Here is a 26912-nt window from a genome sequence, read left to right as displayed (position 1 = left end):
CCCACTCCGACCCCCCCCTCCGACCCCCCCCCACTCTGACCCCCCCCACTCCGACCCCTCTCCTTGCAAAACCACCTTAGAACAGCAAACTGCATTCAGACAGATTGTTACACCAGTCCCAATCTTCTGAGTCCATTCATTTGTTGCTTTCAAAACAATAATCCATTACTCCACAACATGTCCAATTAACACCTACTTGTGAAATCCTTTTAGACATTCTTCAAAGTTTTTGCAAAGGCACTTGGAGCCAGGACTGTCTGGCTTGAGCAGAGCTCTGGCATTTTAAATGAGATCTGTTTTGTGAAGTGTTTGTTTGTGACCTACACTACCACCACAATCTACTTCCTTCAAAAACCTATCTATATACAATATAAAATATGATCTAATCCATCATATAATAATTAAATAAACTATGAGCTTATTGAATAGCATAATATCCTCAAGGGACCAAGTGGCTTTCTCCAGCTAATTCTAATGATGTCACCCAAAGGAGCCAGCATCTCCAGCACATTTTATCAGAGGAAATACTATTCAGTTACAGGTGTCAAAAAAAATTGTAAGGAAACAAATGGATGTTCTCCAATCCAAGCACTCACAGGTGTATGTATTTTTTTTATCCTTCCCAGTTCTTATGCTCAAGCTATTCTTCTGCTCATTGCTGCCATTAGGAATCTGGGTACTGGGAATTTTTTGCAAATTCCCCAACAATGCTTTTTGTGGCGAGGGTGTCTGTGAGGTTCAGTACTGGAAAACTGGAATGAATGATGCAGAGTTCAGGGCAACAGTATTGATGTACTAATAATGCACTCTAGCATTAGCTGTACCACCACCCAAGCTGTTCAAGTTCCGTTTCAACACTGACATTCATTTGACAATGTGGGACATAACCCAGCCATGTTCTGTTCACAATGAACTGGACAAATCCAAACAGTCAGCAAAGAGATAACATGATTGATGTCGTCTCCCATCAAATGGTACTCACTCCAATGCATATTTTGGGTTTTGCTGGGATCTCATCAATCTCGATACAGGGATAACCAACAAGCAGAATTACAAAAGCAAGACGAGAATGGCTGTACCCTGTGGATCCCTGATAAAACTGAATTAATTGGCATAAAATGGGAAACGGTTAAATTGTTGGAATCCTACCTTGCTGAATAGGAAGTGGTTGCAGTTGTTGAAAGTAAATCATCCCAGCTTCAGGACATTTCTGCAGGAGTTTCTCTGAGCAGCGGCCTTGGCCTGACCATTTTCAATTGGTTCATGAACAGCTTTTTTACATCATAAGGTAAGAAGTGGGATGTTTTTACATTTCAATTTATTACATTTCAAATAGTGCTAGAAAATATTTTAGACTCATCAAACTAGTTAGAACTTTAGTGTAACATCATCTGCAATTACATATTTTAAAACTGCAATAGTCAGAACTATTAATCCAAATTAACAGAAGAAAGAGTTTTGAATTTGCTCCACTGAGTCATTGATAAGAGTGATATCACTTCGTTAAATGACAAGCAACCAGTTGTCACATTGTATATTGATGAAGTTACTCTAATGTTTCTTACAGGCAATGTTCCTTCATGGTTGAAGGGTAGCCTGCTAAGATGTGGACCTGGGTTATTTGAGGTTGGCTCAGAACCATTTTATCATCTATTTGATGGACAAGCTCTCCTTCACAAGTTTGATTTCAAGAATGGAGAAGTCACCTATTATAGAAGGTATTGTTCAACTTGTGTAATATTTCTATATTTTCTGTCCCTCTCCAAACAACACTGTGCCACTGCAAATGGGTCTATTCTGTATTCATCCCATCTCATCCTGAAAATGCACACCAATATTCCCCTTTATTCAGCTCATTGGGTCCACCTTGTTTGGCTTCAATGATAGGTATTTGCTTGTAGCTAATACATCTGCAACCACAGTTTGTCTTCGCAATATTGTACCATAATTTTGGGAATGCTTCATGGATACATTCCTGGATCTCCCCATTTTATCATTACTTTTTATCCTTATTCAGCATTGTAGATATTGTATGTATTGACCCTATAAACAGGGTCAATGTTCACATTCGAACTGATGATGTGTGGCTCAGCCACTTCATCTTTCTCTTTAGCAGAACCACATTGTGCACTTGTTCAGCATTCTGTGTGACCTGGTCCCAAGGTTACAAATCCAGTTCCTCACTATCACAGTTTTTTGATCCGCATCATTGTCTCTCTGTCTCTGACCCTATCACAGCCCATCAATTGCTGAAATCTTATTAAACTCAACTCCAGCATCACTTACTCGTGTCATTTTAAGGTGTATTTAAAGCTTGCATCTCACTCTTCATCAGATGGCACGTGGCCCTTAGTATAATTTTCATGAATCTTATTTCTGTAATCTCTTTTAGTATCTTCTTGGGTTTCAGCTACTGTATGCTAAACCTACAAACGTTCTTCTTCTGAAGAGAAAAAGTTATGAGTGATGTAGAGAGCCAGATCTGCATCTCATCAATATATATGTGGAAGCCTTTGGTCTTACACCCTCTTGAATTTTTCAGTTCGACCTGTCACATAATCAGTTGCCATCAATCCTTCCCCATGAACTTCAATCCCTATTACAGCTCAGTTGACATTAATCAAGTTGGCTCCATGCTGAACATTACACACCATTACATCTATTAATTCCAACACTCTGCTGAGCTATAATCCACAACCTTTCATATCTTGTTCCTTGGTTGTTCTTCAACATTTTCCTTGTGCTTCTTGAAAGGGGTTTGATATTTTATTTCACATTAAACTATATTTTATAATTTTAGTGATGCATAAACTTCAATTTTTAATCTATAATTTTAGTAGTTGGTCTTCCATAAACTTCTGCATTAGAGTAGAATAATGGTATGTTCATTATGTACATTAAAGATTTGTTTATTAATATTGCCAATAGTAATTATGAATTTTTTGCAATTTCTCTTACCAATTATAGAATTCTTTATTGGATTATATTACTGGATTAAAAATCTAGGAGCCAGTGTTAATGATCCATAAATACAAGATCCTTTGTGGTCATGTACATAATATATAAAATTTCTTTAATTTTGTTTTCCACTAGCCTGGCATCCCCACCAATAGAAAGAGAAGCAAAAGAGAATCGCTTCAGAGATGCCAAGTATCCATGGATTTTCCTCCGGTGGTCCTGTAACCTCTGCAGCCACACAACCTCCTGTTCATTCCAGCAGTGAACCCAAGTGTCTGGTTCCAAACCTTCAATATGTTCAGGAAGCTGTTAACACCTGAGGCCCTTCAGGAGCACTACTTGCCATCAGCACCCTGACACTAGTTCTCACGATCTGGAGCAGCATTGTGTAAATCCTTCTGCCTCTGAGCCCTCACTGGTCCACTGCCATAATCTCCTTCCCTTTAAGATCCTCTCTCAGGCTTCTTTTCAATGGGAGGTGTTTCCCCATTCTGGTGTCTTGTGCTGGTCTGCAGATCCCTATAGTGGGCAATACTTGTTGCCAAGCATGGGCACCACTTTCTTGGAATGGACATCCATGGTTTCCCTAATGCTTATTTATATTCTCTAGTTTAAAATACTATCAGTCCCTTTTACAGGCCATTAAAACCTGTTTGGGACTACCAGGCACTAGGACCTTGCTATGGGTCTCCACTCCTCTGGGTTCACATGCTGCCATTTTTATGTTCAAACCCATAACAGCAGGTTGGGAATTTAAATTGATGAATAAATCAATCTGGACTAGAGGCTAGAATTCTTATAGCTTCACAAAATTACCTGGCTGTGGAAAAGCACATTTGGTTCACTCAAAGTGGCCTCAGAGTAAGGAAATTTGCTGTCTTCAGTAGTTTGGCTTCAGACCCACAGCAATTTGGTTGGTCTCTTAGCTACAGCCCATCAATTTCCTTTTACAGCAATTAATGCCGATCTTGCACACGTTGCATAAATAAAATCTGATGAACAATTTTGTTTTTGTTGCAGATTTATTCAAACTGATGCCTATGTGAGGGCAATGACTGAGAAACGGATTGTTATCACTGAATTTGGTACTTTTGGTTACCCTGATCCATGCAAGAACATCTTCTCCAGGTTATAAAAATATATTAGTTACAATTAAAAAATGTATCGACATGTTAAAGGTATTAGTTCTACTTATTTATTGTTTAATTTTGTTGATTTATCTTTTGTAAAATAGTTTTTCATTTAAAAGTTGAAAATTTGAGATTTTTTTCTTATTGATTTTTATTTTGCAAGTTGTCTAATAATTATAATTTGTGCAATCAAAGTTCATAATCTGCAATTAATTAATTATTTTCAGTCTATGAATTTTCTACATTGAGGGATACTGCTCTTAAGTTTTCCCCTGGTTAAAATCTTGTTTGAACTTAATCCCACAGCATTTTACATCATGCAGGAATTAAAATTCATCTATGTGCCGTATTCTTGAGCCATAATTTTTTGAATTCAAGTACTGTAATATAAAGTACAGTGTCACAAGTGCATTTACTCCATTTATGACATCTTTAATATTACTATAATTATGATAACTTTTTCCTTTCAAAATGTTTATTCATACATAATGCCACAAGATTCACAATAGCTCCTTGTGATGTGATGCATCTGGAACTAAACAGGATAATCATACTTCTAACTAAATTGTTATAACCTCAGAATAATGTACAAAACTAAAATGTGTTTATCTACAAATAAATTATATGGGTACAGCAAAGAGAAAATCAGAAATAGCCCAATTCTCATACAATAACCACATTAATCTTGAGTTGAGAATTTCTATCCTTGCTTCTGGTAGGTTTTAATGAAATCTCTGAATTCAATCTGCAACTTGTTCTTGAACAATTGTTATCCTAATTGGAAATTATTAATGCAATAATAGTTCAAACTTTTCCATCCTTTTTAAAAAAATATTTCTCCTTATTTTAGGTTTTTCTCCTATTTTGAAGGAGTAGAAGTTACTGATAATGCACTGGTGAATGTATATCCAATTGGAGAAGATTTTTATGCCTGCACTGAAACAAACTTTGTTACAAAAGTCAATCCAGAGACACTGGAAACAATACAAAAGGTTATTAACTGCTACATGTCAAATGTTCTGAGTATTAAATTAAATTTAGGCATACAGCATGGTAAAAGGCCATTTCAGCCTATGAGTCTGTGCCGCCAATTTATACCCAATTAACCTACATCCTCAATACATTTCGAGCGGTGGGAGGAAACAAACAAGCAAATGTTTCTATAGTTTTATAAAAAGGAAAAGATCATAAGTATTCATGTGATTCCTTACAAACTGAGACAGGAAGATTTACATGGTGAAATTTATAAAAAGATAGAAATTAAAACTAATATTTTTGGGTCTGTTATCACAGTGAAAGATATAGAAAACTTTTTAGAAACATCAGAGAGACTCTGGATTAAATTAGTTAAAAGAAGTTAACATTAGTAAAACAAATATTGGAATAACTTTTATTATAACTCCCCAACACTTGAACTTGCAATCAGAGTTTTAAAATAACTAGAGCTGGGGATAGTGTAAAATGTCACCAGATTGAAAGAGAGCAAAATAACTACATAATTCTGTTAGTTTTAGGGTAGTTTTAGGGAAGAGCAAGGAGAGGCCTAAAGTTGAGGTTCTGGATTGGAAAAGAGCAAATTTCAAAGGAATAAGAAGGGATTTGAGGAGTATTGAAGTGGTACAGGATATTTTCAGGTAAGGATGTTAATGAAAAATGGAGGATATTCAAAAAAGAAATTTTGAGGGTACAGAGTAGTTATGTCCCAGTGTGGATCAAAGGAAAGGCTAGAAGTCATAGGGAGGCTTGGTTTTCGAGGAATATTGGAAATTTGGTTAGGAGAAAAAGGGAGGTGTACAAGAGGTATAAAGAGCAGGGAGCTGAGAAGTGCTGAGGGTGCTGGTCAGTGGGACTAGGAGGGTGGGGATTTGCTACGGCATGGACTAGTAGGGCCGAACTGGCCTGTTCTGTGCTGTAAGTGGTTATATGGTTATATGGTTATTTAAGAGGGAAGAGAAGCAAAGAGCAGTATAACAGTTTGGGAGACCTTTGACAAATGCTACTGGTTTTTGAAGTTAAAATGAGCAGAAAGTATAAGAAGGGACCAATTTATGTGGTGTATTAAGGTTTGATTTAAAAAGAACCTTCAAGAACATGGTGCACAGAAATATTAGAGCATTGAGTTTCAGATAGACAAAGCCAACAGGTGGACATTGTCCAATGGGAAGAGAGATTCAAGAATGGGCATATGTTTTTTTAGTTTAGAAGAATGGGAAGTGATCTCATTGGTTGTATATTTTATTTCACTGATTGAATGAAATTAATAGAGGACAGAAATGAGCATACCTCATTCCTAACCCTAGAATCTAAAATTCATTAAGTCAATCAAGATTGAGAATCCATTGAGAAGGCAAAGGGCCCTTGACTTTTGTCATTTCTTTTCAATGACAATAATTATGAGTGCACAACAGTCCTTTGTACATAGCATTTGTTCAAAAAGTTTTCCTTTCTCGCTTATTCACTGTATCCAAACTAAATGATTTGCTAAATCTCTGCATGAAAAGAGATTGGTAGCATGATAGGAGGGTACTGACCTATAGAGTAGCCATTCTCATTGGGGGCCACAGTACATTTAAGTAAAAGCCTTGTTTTCTTTTCACCTCAAGTAACATGCATTTTTTAATGTTTTTTTTTTACATAGATGGCAAAGTACAGAAGAAGCCAAAACTTGACTGCTTCCCAGGAAAGAGGGGGGGGGGGGGGGGGGAAAGGAGGGACATAAACTTTGAACAGAATCCCAAAGAGGCCATTAGCAAAAGAGGGTTGAGAATGGCTGCTTTAGAGGCTTATTCTGGAGTGCCTTGGAGGGAAAAGACCTGGAGTTTTGTAGCTAAAGTTGCTAACAAAGTAACACATATACAAGGTTGAATCATTAGGTTTTGGAAATTGGAAAGGGCTGAAACCAATAGCTTCATTGTGTGTTCATACTCTAGGCTGGAGGTCATCAGCATGTATGTTACCTTATCATGTTCTGATAGCTGATATCCAGATAACAAATGTTCATTTGCTTTGTGCACATTTTGAAATGGTAACAGACGATAGAAAAACAGAAGATATAGTACAACTGTTGATGTAAAAATACTGGAGAAACTCAACAGGTCATGCAGTGTCCATAGGAAATAAAGATATATAACCGAAGATTCAGGCCTGAGCCTTTCTTCAAGTTATGAGCAAAAAGCAGGCAAGCTCCTGAATAAAAAGACTAGGGGGTGAAAGGAAAGAAAGGGCAGAAGGAGAATCAAAGGATAACAAGAAAAAGGTCATCATTGGACATGGATAGGAGGACAGGAGAGGAAAGGTGAGAATTGACTGGAGGGGGGAGGGAACATGGCTCTGTGAATACAGAGCTGGAGGAAAGGAGTAAATGGTTGTACACTGCATCTGGTGTTCCTGTTGTGGCTTCTACATCGAAGAGACTGGATGCAGACTGGAAGATCACTTCATTGAGCACCTTCACTCTGTCCACTGCAATAGCAGGGATCTTCCAATGGTGACCCATTTCAATTTTCTGCCCCATTCTCATGAAGACATGACTATCCATCATCTCATGCACTGCCAGATTGCGACTACCAACAAATTGGAGGAACAACACCTCATATTCCATCTGGGAACCCTCCAACTAGATGCCACATTTTTTGTGGAAACCAAATTCAGACATTATAATTCTTAACATAAAAATTTCATACATTTTCTGTGATGCATTTTTTTTCTTGGCACAGGTGGATCTTTGCAACTACTGTACAATCAATGGTGCAACAGCCCATCCTCACATTGAATCTGATGGAACCGCCTACAACATTGGCAATTGCTTTGGGAAAAGATTTGCATTTGCTTACAACATTATTAAAATACCTCCACTACAGTCAGGTATGGGGTCATTTTTAAAATTATTACAGCAAAAGGTACAATCAGAAACAGGGAGGAAGTGGGATGAAACAGATGCTCAAGACTATCTTTGCTGAATTCACTTTACAACAGCCAAAAACTAAAATGTACTATTATATCATCATTGCATAACATTAAAAGGACTAGAAACTTTAATGCCCAAGGACTCGACTTCTCCAGAATTGGTGCATGCTTTGGAGCACACAAAGGAATATGTACCATTCAGGGCAAAGATTGATTCCAAAGATTTCAAAAAAAGGTTACATGATGTGACATTCTTTTGATAGCCATGTTTTGGAAGTTTTGTAGAGCCACATGGATACTGTTTGAAATGGAAACCAGTAGTTCTTCAAATATCTTCATTAAATCTGCAATGTTCGCAATTCCCAAACCAATGGATCTGCATTGAATAGTCAACCTAACACTGGTAAATGCAGCCTATATTTGCAGATGAGCTTTCATTCAATACTGGAGTCTAGTTAATCTGGCTTGAAGCACTTTCACTTTTCTTCATGACAGTTCCATCCTGGTTTTTTTTTAATTCCAGATCCTTCATCTCAAAGTTTTTGCATTGTCAAAGCTATTTTTGCTTGATTATTGTGAACTTTGCATAGCACCTACATATAGATGCTATAAACTAGTGGTTCTCATCCTTTTTCTTTCCACTCACATACCACTTTAAGTAATCCCTATGCCATCTATGGTGCTCTGTGATTAGTAAGGGATTGCTTAAGGTGGTATGTGGGTGGAAAAGGAAGGCTGAGAATCACTGCTCTAAACCCAATTGTTACTGAAATATTTTGCTTGAGAAAAATTGTCATTGGCCCATTTCCTTTTGAGTTATGAAACCGAGCACATAACGAGACAATTAGGTCCATTTAAAACAAGTGTTTTCAAACTTTTTCTTTCCACCCACATACCACCTTAAGCAATCCCTCACTAATCACAGAGCACCACACATGGCATAGGGATTACTTAAAGTGGTATGTGAGTGGAAAGAAAAAGGTGGAGAACCACTGCTATAAATAGTATTGATCATGAAGACAATATTTAATTTTTCTTAATGTGCCCAACATTTTGGATTGTTTTGAAATTGTAGTGGCATGAATAGTATATTATTGTTTATTTTCATTTTTTTGTGCTATTTTTAAAAAGTGATTTTCAAGAGGCTGTTGCTTAACATTGGGAGTCCATACTGCCCATCCAGTCTATGCTAGCTCTCAATTAAGCAATCCTAATGGCCTCTTCTTATTTGCCCATGGTGCTGCAACTTGTTTTCTTTTGTATGTCCATCTAATCCTCTTGAATTGGTTTGGTTACAGAACTTACTACTAGCATGACATTGAAGCAGCAGAGGGAGAAGATACTCCAAACAGATAGCGAGCCAGAGTACCTAGAGCTGTGAGACATCAATGTCATCTGCTGCCTCACTGTGCTAATTGCTCATTGATGCACTTGTCCCAAAAATTAAATATGCTGTTGTATTGGCACTAACAAAAATATCTCATTATCATCTTAAATTTAAAATGATGAGATTCCCACCGGAGAATCTTTTGGCAACTAAATGGCTAGAATCCAAGAATTTCCTACAAAATGCATTTATAGGAACAGCAGCATCAACCTTGACCAAGAAAAAAAATCAGAGCCTGCTCTGAGCTGTTATACAGACTTCGACCTCTAGAAGAAGAGTCAGGTCTTTGTCCATTTTTGGGCAGCATCTTTAACAGTTAATTACACAATAGCTTTTGCTGAGTTGTCAAAAGATATGAAAAGAAAAATATTATCACTGGTGAAACCTCTTGCTTTTTACAACATTCTGTTTCATTATCAATGTCCCTGGTGCCACCCAACTGAAGACTATTTTTATAGTATATTTTTCACATACAATCACATTTGTTATGACACAGGTATGACATTCACAATGAGCATTACATTTATGGTCATTATCATATTTTCATTATTAACTCTCAGATATGAAGCTGGTGAAAATTCTAACATTCTAAATTGAACTTGAGGGTTGGTTAAATGCTGTGGTTTAACAGACCAATACTTATTATTTCAGATAGGCAAGATCCCTTGAGAAAAACAGAGGTAGTTGTGCAGTTTCCCTGCAGTGACAGGTTCAAACCTTCCTATGTACACAGGTATGTGTTTATTTTCAAAGGGGTAAGTTTTAATGTCTCATTTGATAATCCTAGATGGTTTGAAAAGACAAAACTACTGGAATAATTATTTAAAAATTTATGTCCAATTTTGCAAGACTAATTTCAAAGATTTTTGCAGTGATTTTGTTAACTAAATAGATTGAAACTTGGCATTCCTGAGTAAGGAGAAAAAAAATGATTATTTTCATTATTCATTATCTGGTCATTTATGGATGTATTTTACATCAAAAGTAAAATATTGTAGAGGCTGAAAATCTGAATTAAAAACAATGCTCAAAATATTCTACAAGTTAAGATACATCTTCAGAAATAGTTAATCAAATCTGACTGATTGCTCTGACGGAAGTTCATCCAGCTGCAATAACTCTGTTTTCCTCTCCATAAGATACATCTTGTACAAATACGTATGGATTCTGAAGATAGGTTTGGGAACATGCAAGCAGTCACTTGATAAGCTAGTAACAGACAATTACTTATCTTCACAGCTAAAATCCAAATACATGTACTCAGGAAACATTTTAGCAACTCCATTATGTAGAAACACAGCACTGGAGAAACTCGGCAGGTCAAGCAGTGTCCTTTATATTGCAAAGGTAAAAAATACATAATCAATGTTTTGGGCTTGAGCCCTTCATCAAGATATGGAAAAATGTCAGCAGGTGTCTGAACAAAAGAGTGGGGGAGGGGTATTTTCACAAAGGAAGGAGGTGATAGGTGGAGAAAGGAGGGAGGGGTCAGCAGCAATCAAGGGGAGGAGGGATGGCTACGTGAATAGAGAGGGAAGGAGGAGAACTGGAAAAGGGAAGATAAGGGAGAGGTAAAAGGAGAGCAGGTTAGCAGAAACCGGAAAAGTCGATGTTAATGCCACTCTCAAGCCAGATGGCATTAACATCAACTTTTCCAGTTTCTGCACAACTCTTTCCCTTTCCCTTTATACTCACCTCGCTATCCCTCCTCCCCTTGATTGCTACTGTCCCCACCCTCCCTTCTCCACCTGTCACGTCCTTCCTTTGTGACCACACCTCCCTCACTCTTTTGTTCCGACGCCTGTCAAAATTTCCAAAAAAAAGACATTGCTTGACCTGCTGAGTTTCTCCAGCATTGAATTTTTACTTCAACCACAGTGACTTCAGATTTTTATGTTTTATATTCAATACTGGAGTCTAGTTAATCTGACTGGAAACACTTTCACTTTTTTTTAGTGACAGTACTATCCTGTTTTTATTAAAAAATCCTAAAAGCCAGTAGGCCAATCCATAAATTCCATGTCCTTTATCTCAAAGTTTTTTTACATAGTGAAAGCTATTGTTGGATGATTATTGCTTACCATTTTTGTATGGACTACAGCGTAGCATCTACATATGGATGTACAGATCATAAAGAGAATATTTAATTTTTCTTATTGTATCCACCAATTTTGAATTGCTTTGACATTTTATTGGCATGATAATATAGTTATTGTTTATTTTCCTTTTTTTGTACTTTTTAAAAAAATTAGTTTCAAGAGGCTGTTGATTAATATTAGGATTCCATTATGTAGAATGTAGTTCATGCTAATCTGAATCAAACTTTTAATTTAGGTTTAGTTATGTTCAAAAAACTAGGTGGTCAGTTTACCACTGTTATAAAATTTTACACCACCTCTTTCCTAAAACAATCAAAATTTTTATGACATGCATAAAATATCTTGTTACTGCTCCCACTTTGCAATATCTATCTTATTATGTTAACTATAAATGCAAATAATTGTTGAATTCACAGTTAGTTAAGACTTTGGTTGTCTTTATTCATGCAGCTTTGGTTTGTGTGAAAATTACATTGTATTTGTGGAGCAACCAGTCAAAATTAATTTGTGGAAGTTTCTCTCATCGTGGAGTGTGCGAAGCGCTACCTACATGGACTGCTTTGAATCAAACGATTCCATGGGAGTAAGTAACTATTTCTTATGGGGAAAAGATTTCATTCCAATAAGGAGGATTCTGAGACCCCTTTTCTGTCACGTCCTTCCTTTGTGACTACGCCTCCCTCACTCTTTTGTTAATCCTGTTGTCCTACTATCTTCCTCTCAACCTATATCTTTGACTGCTTCAAATATTTGTTGACTTCTCTTTTTTTTTTAGCAGATTTTCCGCTCCAATGTGCATTTGGTTCTCTGTGATTCTATAAAGACATTATTTCTGAACTCTGCCTCTGTTGGTTGTAATTTAAAATTGATGTTCTGTGTTTAATCATGGGGCATATACAATGCAGTGATATTTGGACAGAAAGATGTAACATTTCTAGTTTGTCAACATCTTTGCTTTCAGACCTGGTTCCACGTTGCAAACAAGAAGACTGGTGAATACCATAAAGTCAATTATAGAACTTCAGCATTTAATATTTTCCATCATATCAATACTTATGAAGACAGCGGTTTTATTATTGTTGATGTATGCTCCTGGAAGGGGTATGTGCAAATTTTTTCGAGAATTGTTAATTTATACCTCTCCAAATCTTTCACCAATGACCTGAAGTATGCAAACTCATGATCCTCATATTTTTCAATTCTCACTTTTCTTCTTCCCATAATTTGTTTCCAGCCCAGGACATGAATAATTCCAAACTTTCTCACTATAGGATAAAATGATACAAAACATAAAGGCACCATTCAGCCTGGCTTTTAAGAGAGTTATGCAAATAATCCTCTATTTCTGCTCTTTTCTCCATAACCCTCTGAATATATTTATCTAGTTCTCCTTGAAAAGTGTAACATATCTGCCTTCCCAATCTTTTCAGGGAGCCTTATTGACTATAATATCTCCAAGAGGGAAATGCAGTTCTCCCATGTCATCTTCATTTGTTTGTGTCATTCCAAATCTGTTTCCTCTAGTTATGACCCTTCTGCATTTCTCTTACTTTCTCTGTTACATTTCCTGACACCACCATCTGCAATTGAAAGATCACAACAGTAACCTGACACCCCATTTGATCTTTCTTTCTCTTACCTGACCTCTGCAACAATGTGCCAATGCTGTGTGCTGTGCTTCCCCTGCGGTAATAACATTTGGAACTTGTCATTGTGGAGAAAGAAACCATTTCTTATTACATGAACCATTTACAGATATAGCAAAGTTATAGAAACAGACCCTTTGGCCCAGTACATCCAGCAGAGCTAATTGCATTTGCCTGCTTTTGGCATACATCCATCTAAGCCTTTTTTAAAAAAAAAAAATCCATATTCAGCTAAATGTCTTTTAAACATTGTACTGTAATTGTATCAACCACCACCACTCCTCCAGCATCTCTTACCACTTCCTGAGTTGAAAAAAGTGTCCCTCAGGCTCCTTTTAAATCTTTCTCATCTCACTTTAAACTTGTGCCGTCTCGTTTTAAACTCCTCTACCTGGGAAAAAGACACCATTCACCTTATCTATGCCCCTGGTGACTTTATTTACCTATATCAGGTCACCCCTCAGCCTTCAACACTCCAAAGAATAAACACCAAACTATAGTCTTTCCTCATAGCTCAAACCCTCCAATCTCATAGTTCCCTAGCTTATCCTTGCAGGCCTTCCCAAATAAAGGTACAACATTATCCCCTCCAGTCTTCTGGCACCATATCAATGGCTTAGAGATGATACAAATATCTCTGCCAGAGCCTTTGCAATTTCTACCCTCACCTTCTACGATGTCTTGCTTGAGTCACTTTTACATAGTTTAAGGCTGCCAGCATCTCATTTGTAATATGGATATGTTCCATCACTATTCATTTCCCTTACTTCCTTACCTTCCATGACATCCCATGGCAAATACAGATAAGAAATAATCATTTAATAGCAGGACCGTCTCCTTGGCTCCATTTAGAGATGATCACATTGATCCTTAAGGAGACCTATTATTTCCAATTTTACTCTTTTTCTCTTAATATACATTATCATGAAGTGCCTAGAGAGGCTGGTCAGGTCTCCAAGCCAACTCTGACCCACTTCAATTTCCCTACCATCACAAAGGACAACAGCAGATGCCATCTCTCAGGCTCTCCACTTGGCCCTAGAATATCTGGATGTTAGCTCTGCCTTTAATACCATATCCCTAAATAAACTCCTTCCCAAACTCCAGGACCTTGGACTTTGTGCCTCCTGCTTTGCAACTGGATTCTTGACATCCTGGCTTGTAGACCATACTTGGGGAGAATTAGAGGCAACCATCTGCTCTACAATCACCTTCAACACTTAGGCCCTGCAGGGCTGTATAATCATCCCCTGTACTATGCTCCTTGTATATCTAATACTGTGTTGTAGCCAAACACCATTCAAATTCCATCTGCAAATTTGTTGGTGATGCTACCACCATAGGCTAGATCTCAAACAATGATGAGTTGGAATGTAAATGGAGGGATCAATGACAGTCCAAGATGACAACCTTTCCCTCATTGTCAGCAAAACTAAGGAGGTGGTTATGGATTTGTAGAGAGGAGTGAAGTTTACTCCCATATCTGCATCAATGGCAATGAATTGGAGACTGTTGATAGTTTTTAGGCGTAAATATCTCTATTGACCTGTCCTGGTTCAAGAAAACACACCAATGCCACTATTTTCTCAGAAGCCTGTCACCTGCATCCCTTGATAACATTTACAGATTCATCATCAAAACCATCCCATCAGAATTTATCACTTAATGGTACGGAACTGTTCCGCCCAAGATTGCAAGAAACTGCAGTGTTGTGAATGCAGGTCAGACCACCATACAAACATCCTTCCCTTCCATCAACTCCATCTACAATTCCTGTAGCCTCAGAAAAACAGCCAACATATTAAAGGACTGATCTGCCATTGCCCAAACACCCTTCCCAATCCTTCCATTCATGAGTATGAAATCACGCACCTTCTGATTGATTCCAAGATAGTCTCTTTTCCACTGGTAACAGACTCCTAAATGAATCTCACGTAAATTTTTTTAAAAATGTTGCCCTTGTTCCATTTTAACTGATCCCTCTCTGTAACTCTGCACTATTTTGTTTGTTATACTTGAATGAGGGTTAACTTGCTGGAACACTTGCCAAGCTAACTGTTTCATTGTACCTCAGTGTACGTGATAATAAATAAATATTTATACCACTCCTCTTTACCTCATCTGCCAAAGCTATCTTTTGTCCTCTTCTTACCCTCCCAATTTCTTCTTTGCAAACTCCTTCATCTCTTGTACTCCTTAAGTGATACATGATCCTATTTGTTGGCCCCGAGACCACCACTTGCCAGATATCCCTTTACTTGCAAACAGCCTTTGCTAATCATTGTTTTTAAGTCCTGTCTTACAATATCAAAATTAGCCTTGCTCAAATTTAGGATTTTAATTTGTTGCTTACCACTCATTTCTTTTTCCATAACATTTTAAAAATAATAGAATTATGGGGTCTCATCTCAAAGTGCTTTCCCAGTGACACTTTAGTCACTTTCTCAGTCTCATTTTCCAAGAGAAGGTCCAATCTTGTGCTTTCTCTTGTACAGCCATCTATATATTGCTCAAGAAAACTTTTCTGGGCACATTTAAGATGTGCCCCTTTCAAGCCCTTAGCACTGTGGAAGTTCCAGTTGATATAAGGAAATCAAAGTGACCTACTAATTCAACCCTATTACTTTTGTTCCCTATCATCTCCTTACATATTTCTCCTCTTATTCCTGCATGACAATTGGGGGGCATGGGAGGCAGACAGAGGCTATCAAGTGGTCATCCCCTTATTTATAAGTTCCACCAACAGAGTCTCATTGGGCAAATCCCCAAATACTATTAATACTTATTAATTTTAAAAACTGAAATGATTTATTAAACTATAGTACGATCTATTTTTAATCAAATTGTTGCTGATATTTTGTCCAATTTTTTTTTCATCCATTTCCCCTTCCCACAGTTTTGAATTTATATATAATTACCTGTGGCTTGCTAATTTACGTGAAAACTGGGAAGAACTTAAATCGAATGCAAGGAAGGCTCCTCAACCGGAAGTTAGGAGATATGTCCTACCATTGGACATACACAATGTGAGTATTAATTAATTTGATCTATTAAAAAGCATGGATGTTTACTTCAATCACCAACAAGCTATGATAATCATGAATAGTTCAAGACATCCATCCAATACAACAGGATACAAGAAAATATGACCAAGAGTAGGCCACTTGACTTGTCCAGTCATTCCATCTATTCATGGAGCTGATCTCCCCTGCATTTTGTTTCTCTACTATGCAAGTTACCCAGAGTTTTAAATTCCATGATATTTCATACATCTATACACTCTATCTTACCTCAAATTATCAAGACTTTGTGGTGGGTGAACAGTGTAAGAAGCACAGTCACCACGCTGAGGGTCGTTAAGGACTGTTTTATTTGAATTTGGCGTGTGCCCCTTTAAGGGCAATGTTGGTTCAGTCACCACGTGTATGATGGCATCACAATCACTGCCCGAAGCGTCCATGTGGGAGGTTTGAGTGAAGGAGAAATCCCTGATGGCGCCATCTTCCCAGGGCTTCCCCACAACGTGGCGTTACAAGCGGGGGAAGTTCGCCCACAACCCTCCCCCCAGAACTGGCTACACGTCTCGCCGCTTGGGTGGGCAGTCCTGTCACTTGGGCCTGGCCGTCTGCACTGGCTGCGACGTCCAGATGGATCGCCTTCAGGCGGTCCACCATGAAATGTTCCTCCCTCCCCCCAACATCCAGTGTGAAGGTTCTGCCGGACCAGTGTAGGACTTTGTATGGTCCCTCGTATGGGCATTGTAGCGGTGCCACCTGCGGTCCTTTCTGAACAAACTCGAATTGGGCAGAGTCGAGTTCCTTGGGGTGGTGGGCCGGCTGTGTGCTGTGGTGCACTGGGGGTGGGGAGGCCAGTCTCTTGTGGAGGTCCGCTAGCAGGTTCACGTCCCCGGGTGCAAGCCGAAGAACTTGCCATGCAGGGAGAGTGGTGCGCTGTATACCATTTCCGCCGTCGAGGCTTGCAGGTCCTCCTTGGGTGCCACCCTGATCCTGAGAAGGACCCAGGGTAGTTCGTCTGCCCAGTCCAGGCCAGTAAGTGTGGCCATGAGCGAGGACTTAAGGTGCCAGTGGAACCTCTCCCCACTGGCTGACCAGGATCCTGGCGCACGTCTCCGCAGAGGCTTCCTTGATGGGGATAGCCTCGGGCTATCTTGTGGCTCAGTCCACCACCGTGAGTAGGTAACGCACCTCCTTGGACACCTGCAAGAGGACAACAACATCTACGTGGATCTGCTGAAACCTGTGAGCTGCCGAATCGAAGTCCTGGATGGGAGCCTGTGTGTGTCAGTGGACCTTGGAGGTCTGGCACCTGGTGCAGTTCCTGGCCAGAGCCGTCACCTCTTTCTTAAGCCGATGCCACATGATCCACTCCACAACCATCCGCACTGTCGTCTTTACCGCAGGGTGAGCGAGGTCATGTGCCAGTCTGAAGACTCTCGCTCTCCAGTGCGGTAGGACTACCGGACCCAGCAACCTTGTTGAAACTTCACAGAGCAGTGTGTATGGGCTGTTGGGTACTTGGACATCCTTGAGTTTGAGGCCTGAGATGGCGGTCCACAGGGATTCCCTGTGGGGAACTCATGGAGGATGTCGGAGAACTCATCCTTGGCGGCGGCTATGGCGGTGATTTCCAGCTTCCAGTCTGCTGTGTTCAATTGTACAGAGTGGAATGTGCGAGCATTGACCAGCCTCTTGCCTTTCATGTCGACTAGTAGACCGTGAGCCCTCAGGAAGTCGGCCCCCAACAGCGCGGTGCCCACCGAGGCTAGCACGAACCTCCAGTGGAATTTTTCCTTACCGATCTGGATCTGTGCACTGCAGGTGCCGTAGGTCTTGATGGTGGAGCCATTGGCCGCCCGCAGGGTTGGAACATGAGATCGGGTGTGAGTCTATAAGGCTGTGGAGGGGGGGGGATAGGACGCTCAACTCGGCCCATGTCCACCAGGAGGCGGTGGCCAGTGGATTTGTCCGTAACATGAAGGAGGCTGTTCATGTGGCCAGCTGTGCAGCCATCAACGGCGTCTGGCCTGATCATTTCCCTGAAACCTGCAGGGCTGGCAGAACTTACAGGCTTGCGCTCCCCAGCGCTGGTGGTAGAAACACCAAGTCGACTGGCCCTCCTTTAACTTGGTCTTGGTCTTGGGAGTGGCTTGCGATCGGCTAGCTCTTGGTTGTGCCACCTGGTTGAGGGCTGCCTCGTTCTCCCTCTTTGTTCGCCAGAGGGCATCCGCCCAGGCCGCAGCTTTGCATGGGTCAGAGAAATCCTCATCAGTGAGGAGCAGCTGGATGTCCTCTGGCATCTGCTCGAGGAAAATTTGGCGGAAGAGAAAACAGGGCTTGTGGTCTTCCGCCAGGGCCAGCATTTTGTCCATCAGCGCCGAGGGACTGCGGTCTCCGAGCCCGTCTAGATGCAGGAGCCTGGAAGCCCGTTACTGGGGGGGGTGAGCCCAAATGTCCCCAGTAGCAGGTCTTTGAGGGCGGTGTACTTGGCCAGAGCCAGGTGGTGGTGGATGAGGTTGTCCACCCTCACTGCCATGTCTTGATCCAGCACACTCACGATGTGTTAAAGCATTGTGGCATCTGTCGATATGTTTCAAAGCTGGAACTGTGCTTCTGCTTGCCTGAACCACGTCCTCGGGCCGTGGGTCCAGAAGGGGGAAAGCTTGATCGAGATAGCGTTAACCTCTGCCGAATCCATGGTTCAGAGTCCAGAAAAATGTCTGGGCTCATCGAGGTCACCAATGTGGTGGGTGAGGAGTGTAAGAAGCACACCCACCACGCTGAGGGTCGTTAATGACTGTTTTATTTGAATTTGGCACGTGCCCCTTTACGTCACCACGTGCGTGATGACATCACAATCGCTGCCCGAGTTTGAGTGAGGGAGAAACTCCCGATGGCAACATCTTTCCAGGGCAGCCCCACCACATGGCATTACAAGCGGGCCGGTTCGCCCTGAGCAATTGCGCTGCCACAACTTTATAATGTTCCAGCTAGAGAATTTCAAAGATTTACCACCTTCTGAGAAATTCTTACAAACCCTTAGTCTTAAATAATTGCCCCTTGCTTTCTTAGTTGGTTCTTCCCTTTATCAAAATTCTTCTATAAGCCGAAACACCTCAAGGTCTACCTTGTCAAGCCCCCACTTAAAATCTTGCATGTTTCAACAAGGTTGCACATGCATTCTTCTAAACTTCAAAGACAACATAAAGATTTAACTTCAAACAAATCCTGAAATAAACACAAATTTCTGGATGTGCACATCAGGAGATTAGATGGAAAAGATGATGCAGATTTTGATGAAAGGTACAAACTAATCACATGAATGTATCTATATCAAATGTTGAAGGAATAAGAATATATTGCCAATATTATCAAATTTAAATGTTAAATTTATTTAAATGTTGACATACAGCACAGTAACAGGCCCTTCCAGCCCACAAGCCTGTGCTGTACAAATACCCCAATTAACCTACAACCACTGTACATTTTGAACAATGGGAGGAAACTGGAGCACTTCGACGAAACTTGTGCAAAGAAACTGAGAGAATGAACAAACTCCTTACAGACAGTGGCAGATTTCAGCCCGAGTCACTGGCGCTATAATAGTGTTGCACTAGCTGCTATGCTAGCAGTTTATATTTCAGCCACAATTGATGATGTAAATGGAGACCCACAAACTAATATTCAAAATAATTAAAAGAATACTTTTTAAATGGTTTTTAAAAGATTACTTTTCACAAAAGTTTGGATAAAACAAAATAATTTAATAATTATTTTTGAATTCTTATACATGCAAGTTAATTATCCGATGGCTGATCTTGAAATCATATAAACCGTGGCATTTTGAAATATTTTTGATTAGTTGTTTTTAGCTGGGACTGATGGTTTTGAAGCTGTCAATTTGCCTGAGTATTAATTATCAATCACTATTTATGCTAGATAACCATATTGGGAATGTGCAGTTTGAAGATATTTATCTTGGGAGAAGGTGAATTCACATTTAATCGTACATCTTTTAAATAAACAAAAAGGTAATTTTTGTGTAGTACTATGGTAGAACTCCTGATATCTGCATATGGAAAGGGTTTAAGGTGTTATCATTAATAACATCTCCATTATACATCAAGCACTGACCAACTCTCTCGTAGGTCTTTGTGTTTGGAATTGAAACAAAAAATGTAGTAGAAAATAACAGTAGGATAAGACCATTCAGCATTTTGAGCCTGTTCAATACAATCATGGCTGATCATCAATTTCAGTACTCTTGCTTTCCTTCCATATCCCTTGATCTTTTTGGTCACAAGGACCACACCCAGCTCTCTAAATCTGGCCCTCACTGAATAAGAAAGTTTCTCCTCATCTCAGTCTCAGATCTTAGATTATGATCCCTTGTTCAGAAGAAAATTTGTGTGTTCTAACTCTGGGACTTTAAGATAATTAGGAATGCTCTAAGAAAAATGTGGTAATCTTTCAGAATTTCTTGAAATAGCTACTTATCCTTGGATTGAATGATCTAAGAGAATCAGGCCCAACATTGCTTATTCTACATGCTCCTGCATTTAGGTAACCAACTTGTGAAATGACAGGAAAATAGATCCACAAAATACAGCTTGTAGCAGCTACTACAGTAGAGCTACTAAAGCAATACATACACGCCAGATTAGTCAACTCAAGACTGACTTTATTCAGTTCTTTTATACCCTGCATGTCCCAGGCTCCACGGGACAAGGCAGGACATTGCTACGGGCCGGCAGGTTTAAATTGATACTTGTGAGTGTCCTGTGCCTTCCGGCAGAATACCCAGCAGGACAATGCACTGTTCTCCAGCACGCAGTACCACTCTGTTAGGTGAGTATTCACCTATTTTTTTATTTGTTCTGTGGCCTGCAGAACCATGCTGGTTACGGTTCATGACACCATGCTGCGCCCTCGCTCGGCCCACTACATGGCTGCTACATCAACTCTCCCCCCCCTTCCCTCGAATCGTTGCCGGAAACTAAAACACCAGTTGCACGTGCCCACGTGGACGCCCACATCGTTTGAGGATCCACATGGGCAGGCTTGAGTCTGTCTACACTAAACAGCTGCGAATGCTCTCCAATGTCCAAAGTAAATACAACCCCGTGCCTCTTAACCAAGCGGAAAGAGCCCTCATATGGTCATTGTAACGGTACTCCTTGGACAAAAGCAAAATCAGCATCCAGTAGCTGTGTGGACACATGTTGTTTAGGGGTTCCATACCAATTGGTAGGAACGGGTTTGCTGCTAGTCATATCATGTCAAAGCTGTTGAAAGACATCCAGGTCAGAGTTGCTTGTGTAATGAATGTCCCCTGGAACTGTAAAGACCGTACCATAAACCATCTCTGTAGATGATGTAGATAAATCCTCCTTTGGGGCCATGTGCACTCCCAGTAGAACCCTTGGCAACCCACTGGCAACTCATCGACCTAACTGGGACTGGTGAGTTGGGCCTTAAGTGCGGACTTTAGTTGCCGGTGGAAACGTTCCACAAGGCCGTTGGACTGTGGATGTTATGCCGTGGTGTAGTGCAGATGTGTGCCACAAAAGCGCGCAAAACAGATTATAATGCAGAGGTGAATTGTGGTCCGCGGTCTGAAGTTATGTGCGTTGGGTCACCAAATCTAGCGATCCAATTGATGATGAATGCCCTAGCTTATTTTTCAATGCCACTGGATGGCAACAGGATGGCCTCTGGCCAGTGCGTGGAATGGTCAACCACTGTTAGAATGTATTAGAGATACTGGCAATGGTCCGACAAGGTCCACGTGCACGTGTTCAAACCTCCTGTGTACCGCTGGGAAAGGCTAAAGAGGGGCCTTGGTGGGCCGCTGAATTTTGGCCGTCTACCAGGAGGTACATGTAAGTGCCCATTGAGTGACATTTTTTTTAGTTCATGCCATACGTATTTATTTGACATGAGCTTGACTGATGTTCTGATGGATGGATGAGACCAGCCATGTGTCTGGTCAAAAAGGCATCGTGTCCATGATGACGGAATCAATGGTCTAGGGTAGCTCAAAGACACGTCACAAAGAAGGGTTGGGCTGCCCTGTTGTGGCACCACCCATTGTATGTCCAGGTTAGTAATGGCCGTACTCTATGCCTGAACATCGGGGACTATGGCTTATGCATTGGCCAATTCAGAAATATCGATTCCACCAAGAATATAATATACAGTCGGTCTGGACAGCATATCTGCGACAAGATTGTCTTTCCCTGAAACATGGCGCACGTCCATCGTGAATTCTGAAACGTATGATAAGTGACGCTGCTGTTTTGCTGACCATGGATCCATTATTTTGCTGAAGGCAAAAAATGAGTGGCTTATGATCTGTAAACACAGTGAAATGCCGACCTTCGAAAATATATCGGAAGTGCCGTGTGGATAGGTACAATGCCAACAGCTCCCGATCAAACATACTATATTTCACTTCCACTGGCATTTAAGTCTCCTGAAGAAAGCAAGGGGTTGATAATGGTCAATGATGTACTGTTCGAGAACCGCACCCACGGCTGAACTCGAGGCGTCAGTGCTAAGCCCCAAGGTAGCCTCAGGGTTGGGATGGGCGAGCATTGCTGCTTTGGCCAATGGGCAGTCGTAAACTCACCCTCTGCCTCTGATGTCTGGGTAACGTCCCTGTGCTTGGTGGAGACGATCTGGAACAGTGGTCAAAGAATGTCAGCAGCTGCAGGAATAAACTGGTGATAAAAGTTTATCATTCCCAAAAATTTCTGCAGTCCTTTAACCGTGGTAGGTTTGGAAAAAGCACGGAGTGCGTCTACCTTGCTGGATAAGGGAAATACACCGTCGGCCGTGATCTTGTGTCCTAGGAAGTCGATGGTGGATCTGCCAAATTGACATTTGCCAGAGTTGACGGTAAGACCGAATTCCTCTAGCCGTTGGAAAAAGTGGCGCAAATGCAGGTGGTGATCTTGCTTAGTTTGACTGGCTACGAGGATGTCATCCAAGTAAGTGTATGCAAATTCCAAATCCCTGCATAAAGCGTCCATCAGCTGCTGGAAGATTTGAGCGGTGTTTTTAAATCCAAACAGCATTCTAAGAAATTCAAAAAGCCTGAAAGGGGTAATAACTGCTGTTTTAGGAATGTCATCCTTATGGATAGGTATCTGATGATGTCCCATGACATGATCAACCTTGGAAAAAATGCGGCAATGGTGTAGATGGGCAGCAAAATCCTGTATATGAGGAATCGGGTACCTGTCGGGTGTAGTAACATCATTAAGCCTACAGTAATCACCACAGGGTCTCCATTCACCTGTTTTCTTGGGTTCTATGTGTAATGGTGATGCCCAAGGACTGATGAATGATACCCAACTCCTCCATTGCCATAAACTCCCCCTTTGCTTGCAGCAGTTTATCAGGTGGAAGATGATGAGCCCTGGCATGAATCAATGGTCCTGAAGTGTCTATGTAATGAGACACACCATGGGCTGTTTTTGATGCATTGAAATTAGAAGTGAGAATACGGGGAAATTTGTTGAGCAGGGCAGCATAGGCATCCTTGGGTAGCGTATGTACCCCGAGCTGGAAAACTCTCCCTTTGCTGCATGCCAGCAGGTATGTCTGTAAGGAGGTGGCATAAACTAATTTCCTCAGTTTCACGTCCACCAGTAAGTCATGGGATCGTAAAAAGTCTGCACCAAAAATGAGCTGAGCAACAGAAGCTAAGACACAATTCCTATGGAATATGGTCCGTCCTATTCCAATTGTGATTCGTCGCGTGCCAAAGTTGGGAATGGTAGTCCCATTTGGCGCTTGAAGAGCCAGGTGTTGTTGTTTATACATTCTTTCAAAATGGGTCGGCAGGAGTAAACTGACCTCAGCACCCGTGTCTACAAGAAATTTGTGCTTACCAGCGTCGTCTTGAAGATACTCTAGGCTGCTATTTGCGCCAGCTGCCGAGGCCACTACTGGCAGCTGGCTCTTTCGTTTCTTGTCTTTTGATTGAACAGCAGATACAGGAGGGTCGTAGGATGTGGGAGATGTATCTGCTGCCAAAACAGGCTGTACTTGAGCAGACTCTTGTGTAGGAGTACGATAGAGCCTGTCAGCTTCCCGCGCTATGTCATGGGGACAGCAGAAATCCACGTTAGTGATGGGTATGGCGACATGAGCTTGGAGCTTTGATAGGAATAGGGTTTCAAAGAGCAGGCAATGAGAATGACCACCCGCTAATGCAAACATTTCATTCATTAGGTCCGATGGATTCCTGTCACACAGGCCTTGCATATTCAAAAGCTGCATGTCACGTTCATGTCTTGTCAATCCCAGTGTATCTAGGAGAAATTGGCAGAACCTGGTCTACTGGTTTTCCGCCAGAGGAATGGCAATAAATTCACTTACTCAAGATGCAGTAGCGGTGTCCAACGCACCTACAACATGCCAGAACTTTGTGTCCTCCGCCATTATGCGCTGAAGACGAAATTGGGTTTCAGCTTGAATAAGCCAAACCTGAGGTTGATGGGTCCAGAAAGGAGGAAAGTGAAGACCCACTGCGTTAACTGGTGCCGTGGCACCGGCTTCCCCTGCTGCTGTAGCTGCATCCATTATAACTAGACTCAAATTTTGGCTGAATCTTGTAGTCAGGATCACCAATTGTAGCGGATACTATGGTAGAGCTACTAAAGTAATACAAACACACGCCAGATTAGTCAACTCAAGACTGACTTTTTTCAGGTTTTACAATGTTCGTTTATACCCTGCATGTCCTGGGCTCCACGGGACAAGGCAGGACATTGCTATTGGAATGCTTTCGATCTATGGGACTGGCAGGTTTAAATTGATACTTGTGAGTGTCTTGTGCCTTCCGGCAGGATACTCAGCAGAACAATGCGCTGTTCTCCAGCACGCAGTACTGCTTTGTTAGATGAGTATTCACCTGTTTGTTTATTTGTTCCTCAGAACCATGCCGGCGACGGTTCGCGACATCATGCTGCACGCTCACTCGGCCTGCTACACGGCTGCTACAGCTTTGTATTTTACTTGTCTCACTTTGCTAACTCTGCCTTGTTTCATTCCTTTGGAAAGTCCATGGCAATCAATCAAGAATAAATCTACTAAAAAAATTAGCCTCATTATACCAGGAAAAGATTAGCTACTATTATGAAGACCCAAGTTGAATTGGTTGCTGGTGAACTTACTGCACGACATATTATTTTCAAGAAATACACTCCAACAATAACTCAAGAAATTCTCAAAGCAAGCCATAGAGAAAATTATTATTTTTAAGTTGGAGCTTGCTAATTTGACATTCTTGAAACAGTTTACATTTGAGGATTTGAGGGATCTTGAAGTTCAGTATTAATAATGTAAAAGAATGAATAACTTATTTCATCGAAAATATAAATTTTAAGAATATATCTGGGGGGGTCATGTGGCGACCCACTTTAACCAAAACTATTATTAAACATTTATTTTAATAAGAAAAAGTTTAACATTACATATGTTGAAAGAAGAGAAAACATGCGGATGTTGTTGAAAATTTTCAATAAATATTTAGTTTGGCCCACGACTTAGTCCAAGTTTTTAATTTTGGCCCTCTGTGAATTTGAGTTTGACACCCCTGGTCTAGTTACTGCATGATGGTCACTGCAGAACCAACTGGAACCAGTTGACTACTGTCACGTTATTTTAAATTGTGTCCCAGGTCACAATGAAATTGCTGCTACGTGGCAAGAAAAACCTGCACTTTAGTCAGGGGAAAGGATAAGTGTGGTTGTTCACCAGCTACTTTTCCACCTGAGAAGTCCATGACTGGCCTAATGCTACAAAGGGGACCCATCATTTATTTTCCAAGCTATTTGCAGGCCTAGGTCTTGCAGGTGGAGCCAATGCATACCCACTTTTTAGGAAAGTTTATTATTTGTCATGCATTCAGTATTTTTTGCTCAGGATTCTGCTGGAATCTGAAAAGCCATGAAATTAAGCATTCTTTTGCTCTTGGTTACTGCAACACTAGGCACAGTAAATCGTTTTCATGCTTCATTCAGGTAGAACATGGAAAAAATTTAATCTCTCTCAATACAACCACTGCCACTGCTACAGTTCGGCAAGATGGAACAATTTGGCTGGAACCGGAAGTACTTTTCTCGGGGCCTCGGCAAGGTGATTCTTTTTTTTAATACAAAAATACAGCAGTAAATTTATCATGTTAAAAGTTGTTGAAAGAATGTTTGAAATTTGCAAAAAACACTTTTCTGTGTTACAGCTTTTGAATTTCCTCAGATTAACTACAGGAAGTTCAATGGAAAGGATTATATGTTTGCTTACGGATTGGGACTAAACCATTTTGTTCCAGATAAGGTAAAATTAGGTTGGGAGGAAATTGTATTTAGCAGGCTAACAAAAATGAATAAGCTTTCATAAACCTTCTTTTCCTTCCATCCAGATTTACAAGTTAAATGTGAAAACCAAGGAGCACTGGATATGGCAAGAACCAGATACGTATCCATCGGAACCTATCTTTGTTCCACGTCCAGATGCAATGGACGAAGATGATGGTATGAAATAATTATTTGATGTGGCAGCGGGTTTTATGGAAGTGCATGTCTTGTATTTTATGACTAAAACTTTGAGTAGAGCAGAAGTTTCCAATTCTACTTTTCTTTCATTTTAAGTTTCCCTTTTAATTCCAGATGATTGGGAGAGAAAGAATCTGAGCAAGCTGGCTTGTTTTAGTTGGACAAATTTGGTTATCTTTTGTATTTTGGTTGGGTTTAATCTAC

At 40.6% G+C, this 26912-nt stretch overlaps 1 protein-coding gene across 7 annotated transcripts in view; it reads left to right on the top strand.

The window, feature by feature from the left end:
- The window catches only part of LOC138763740 (retinoid isomerohydrolase-like), a 49114-nt gene that overhangs the window by 16743 nt on the left and 5459 nt on the right, over positions 1-26912 (top strand). For 5 of the 7 annotated variants that reach the window (XM_069938424.1, XM_069938425.1, XM_069938428.1 and 2 more), the window contains 11 exons: positions 1568-1718; positions 3979-4086; positions 4939-5080; positions 7805-7952; positions 10033-10114; positions 11931-12063; positions 12442-12581; positions 16023-16152; positions 26178-26292; positions 26396-26490; positions 26576-26687. In XM_069938424.1, coding sequence (XP_069794525.1) covers positions 1568-1718; positions 3979-4086; positions 4939-5080; positions 7805-7952; positions 10033-10114; positions 11931-12063; positions 12442-12581; positions 16023-16152; positions 26178-26292; positions 26396-26490; positions 26576-26687 — 1356 coding nt within the window. Of the gene's footprint in view, positions 1-1567; positions 1719-3978; positions 4087-4938; positions 5081-7804; positions 7953-10032; positions 10115-11930; positions 12064-12441; positions 12582-16022; positions 16153-20082; positions 20175-26177; positions 26293-26395; positions 26491-26575; positions 26688-26912 lie in introns of those variants that run through there. The other 2 variants (XM_069938429.1, XM_069938430.1) reach the window with 2 other exon arrangements.

Source organism: Narcine bancroftii, chromosome 5, assembly GCF_036971445.1.
Source record: "Narcine bancroftii isolate sNarBan1 chromosome 5, sNarBan1.hap1, whole genome shotgun sequence".
Taxonomy (NCBI): domain Eukaryota; kingdom Metazoa; phylum Chordata; class Chondrichthyes; order Torpediniformes; family Narcinidae; genus Narcine; species Narcine bancroftii.
This window is presented reverse-complemented; position numbering and strand designations above follow the sequence as displayed.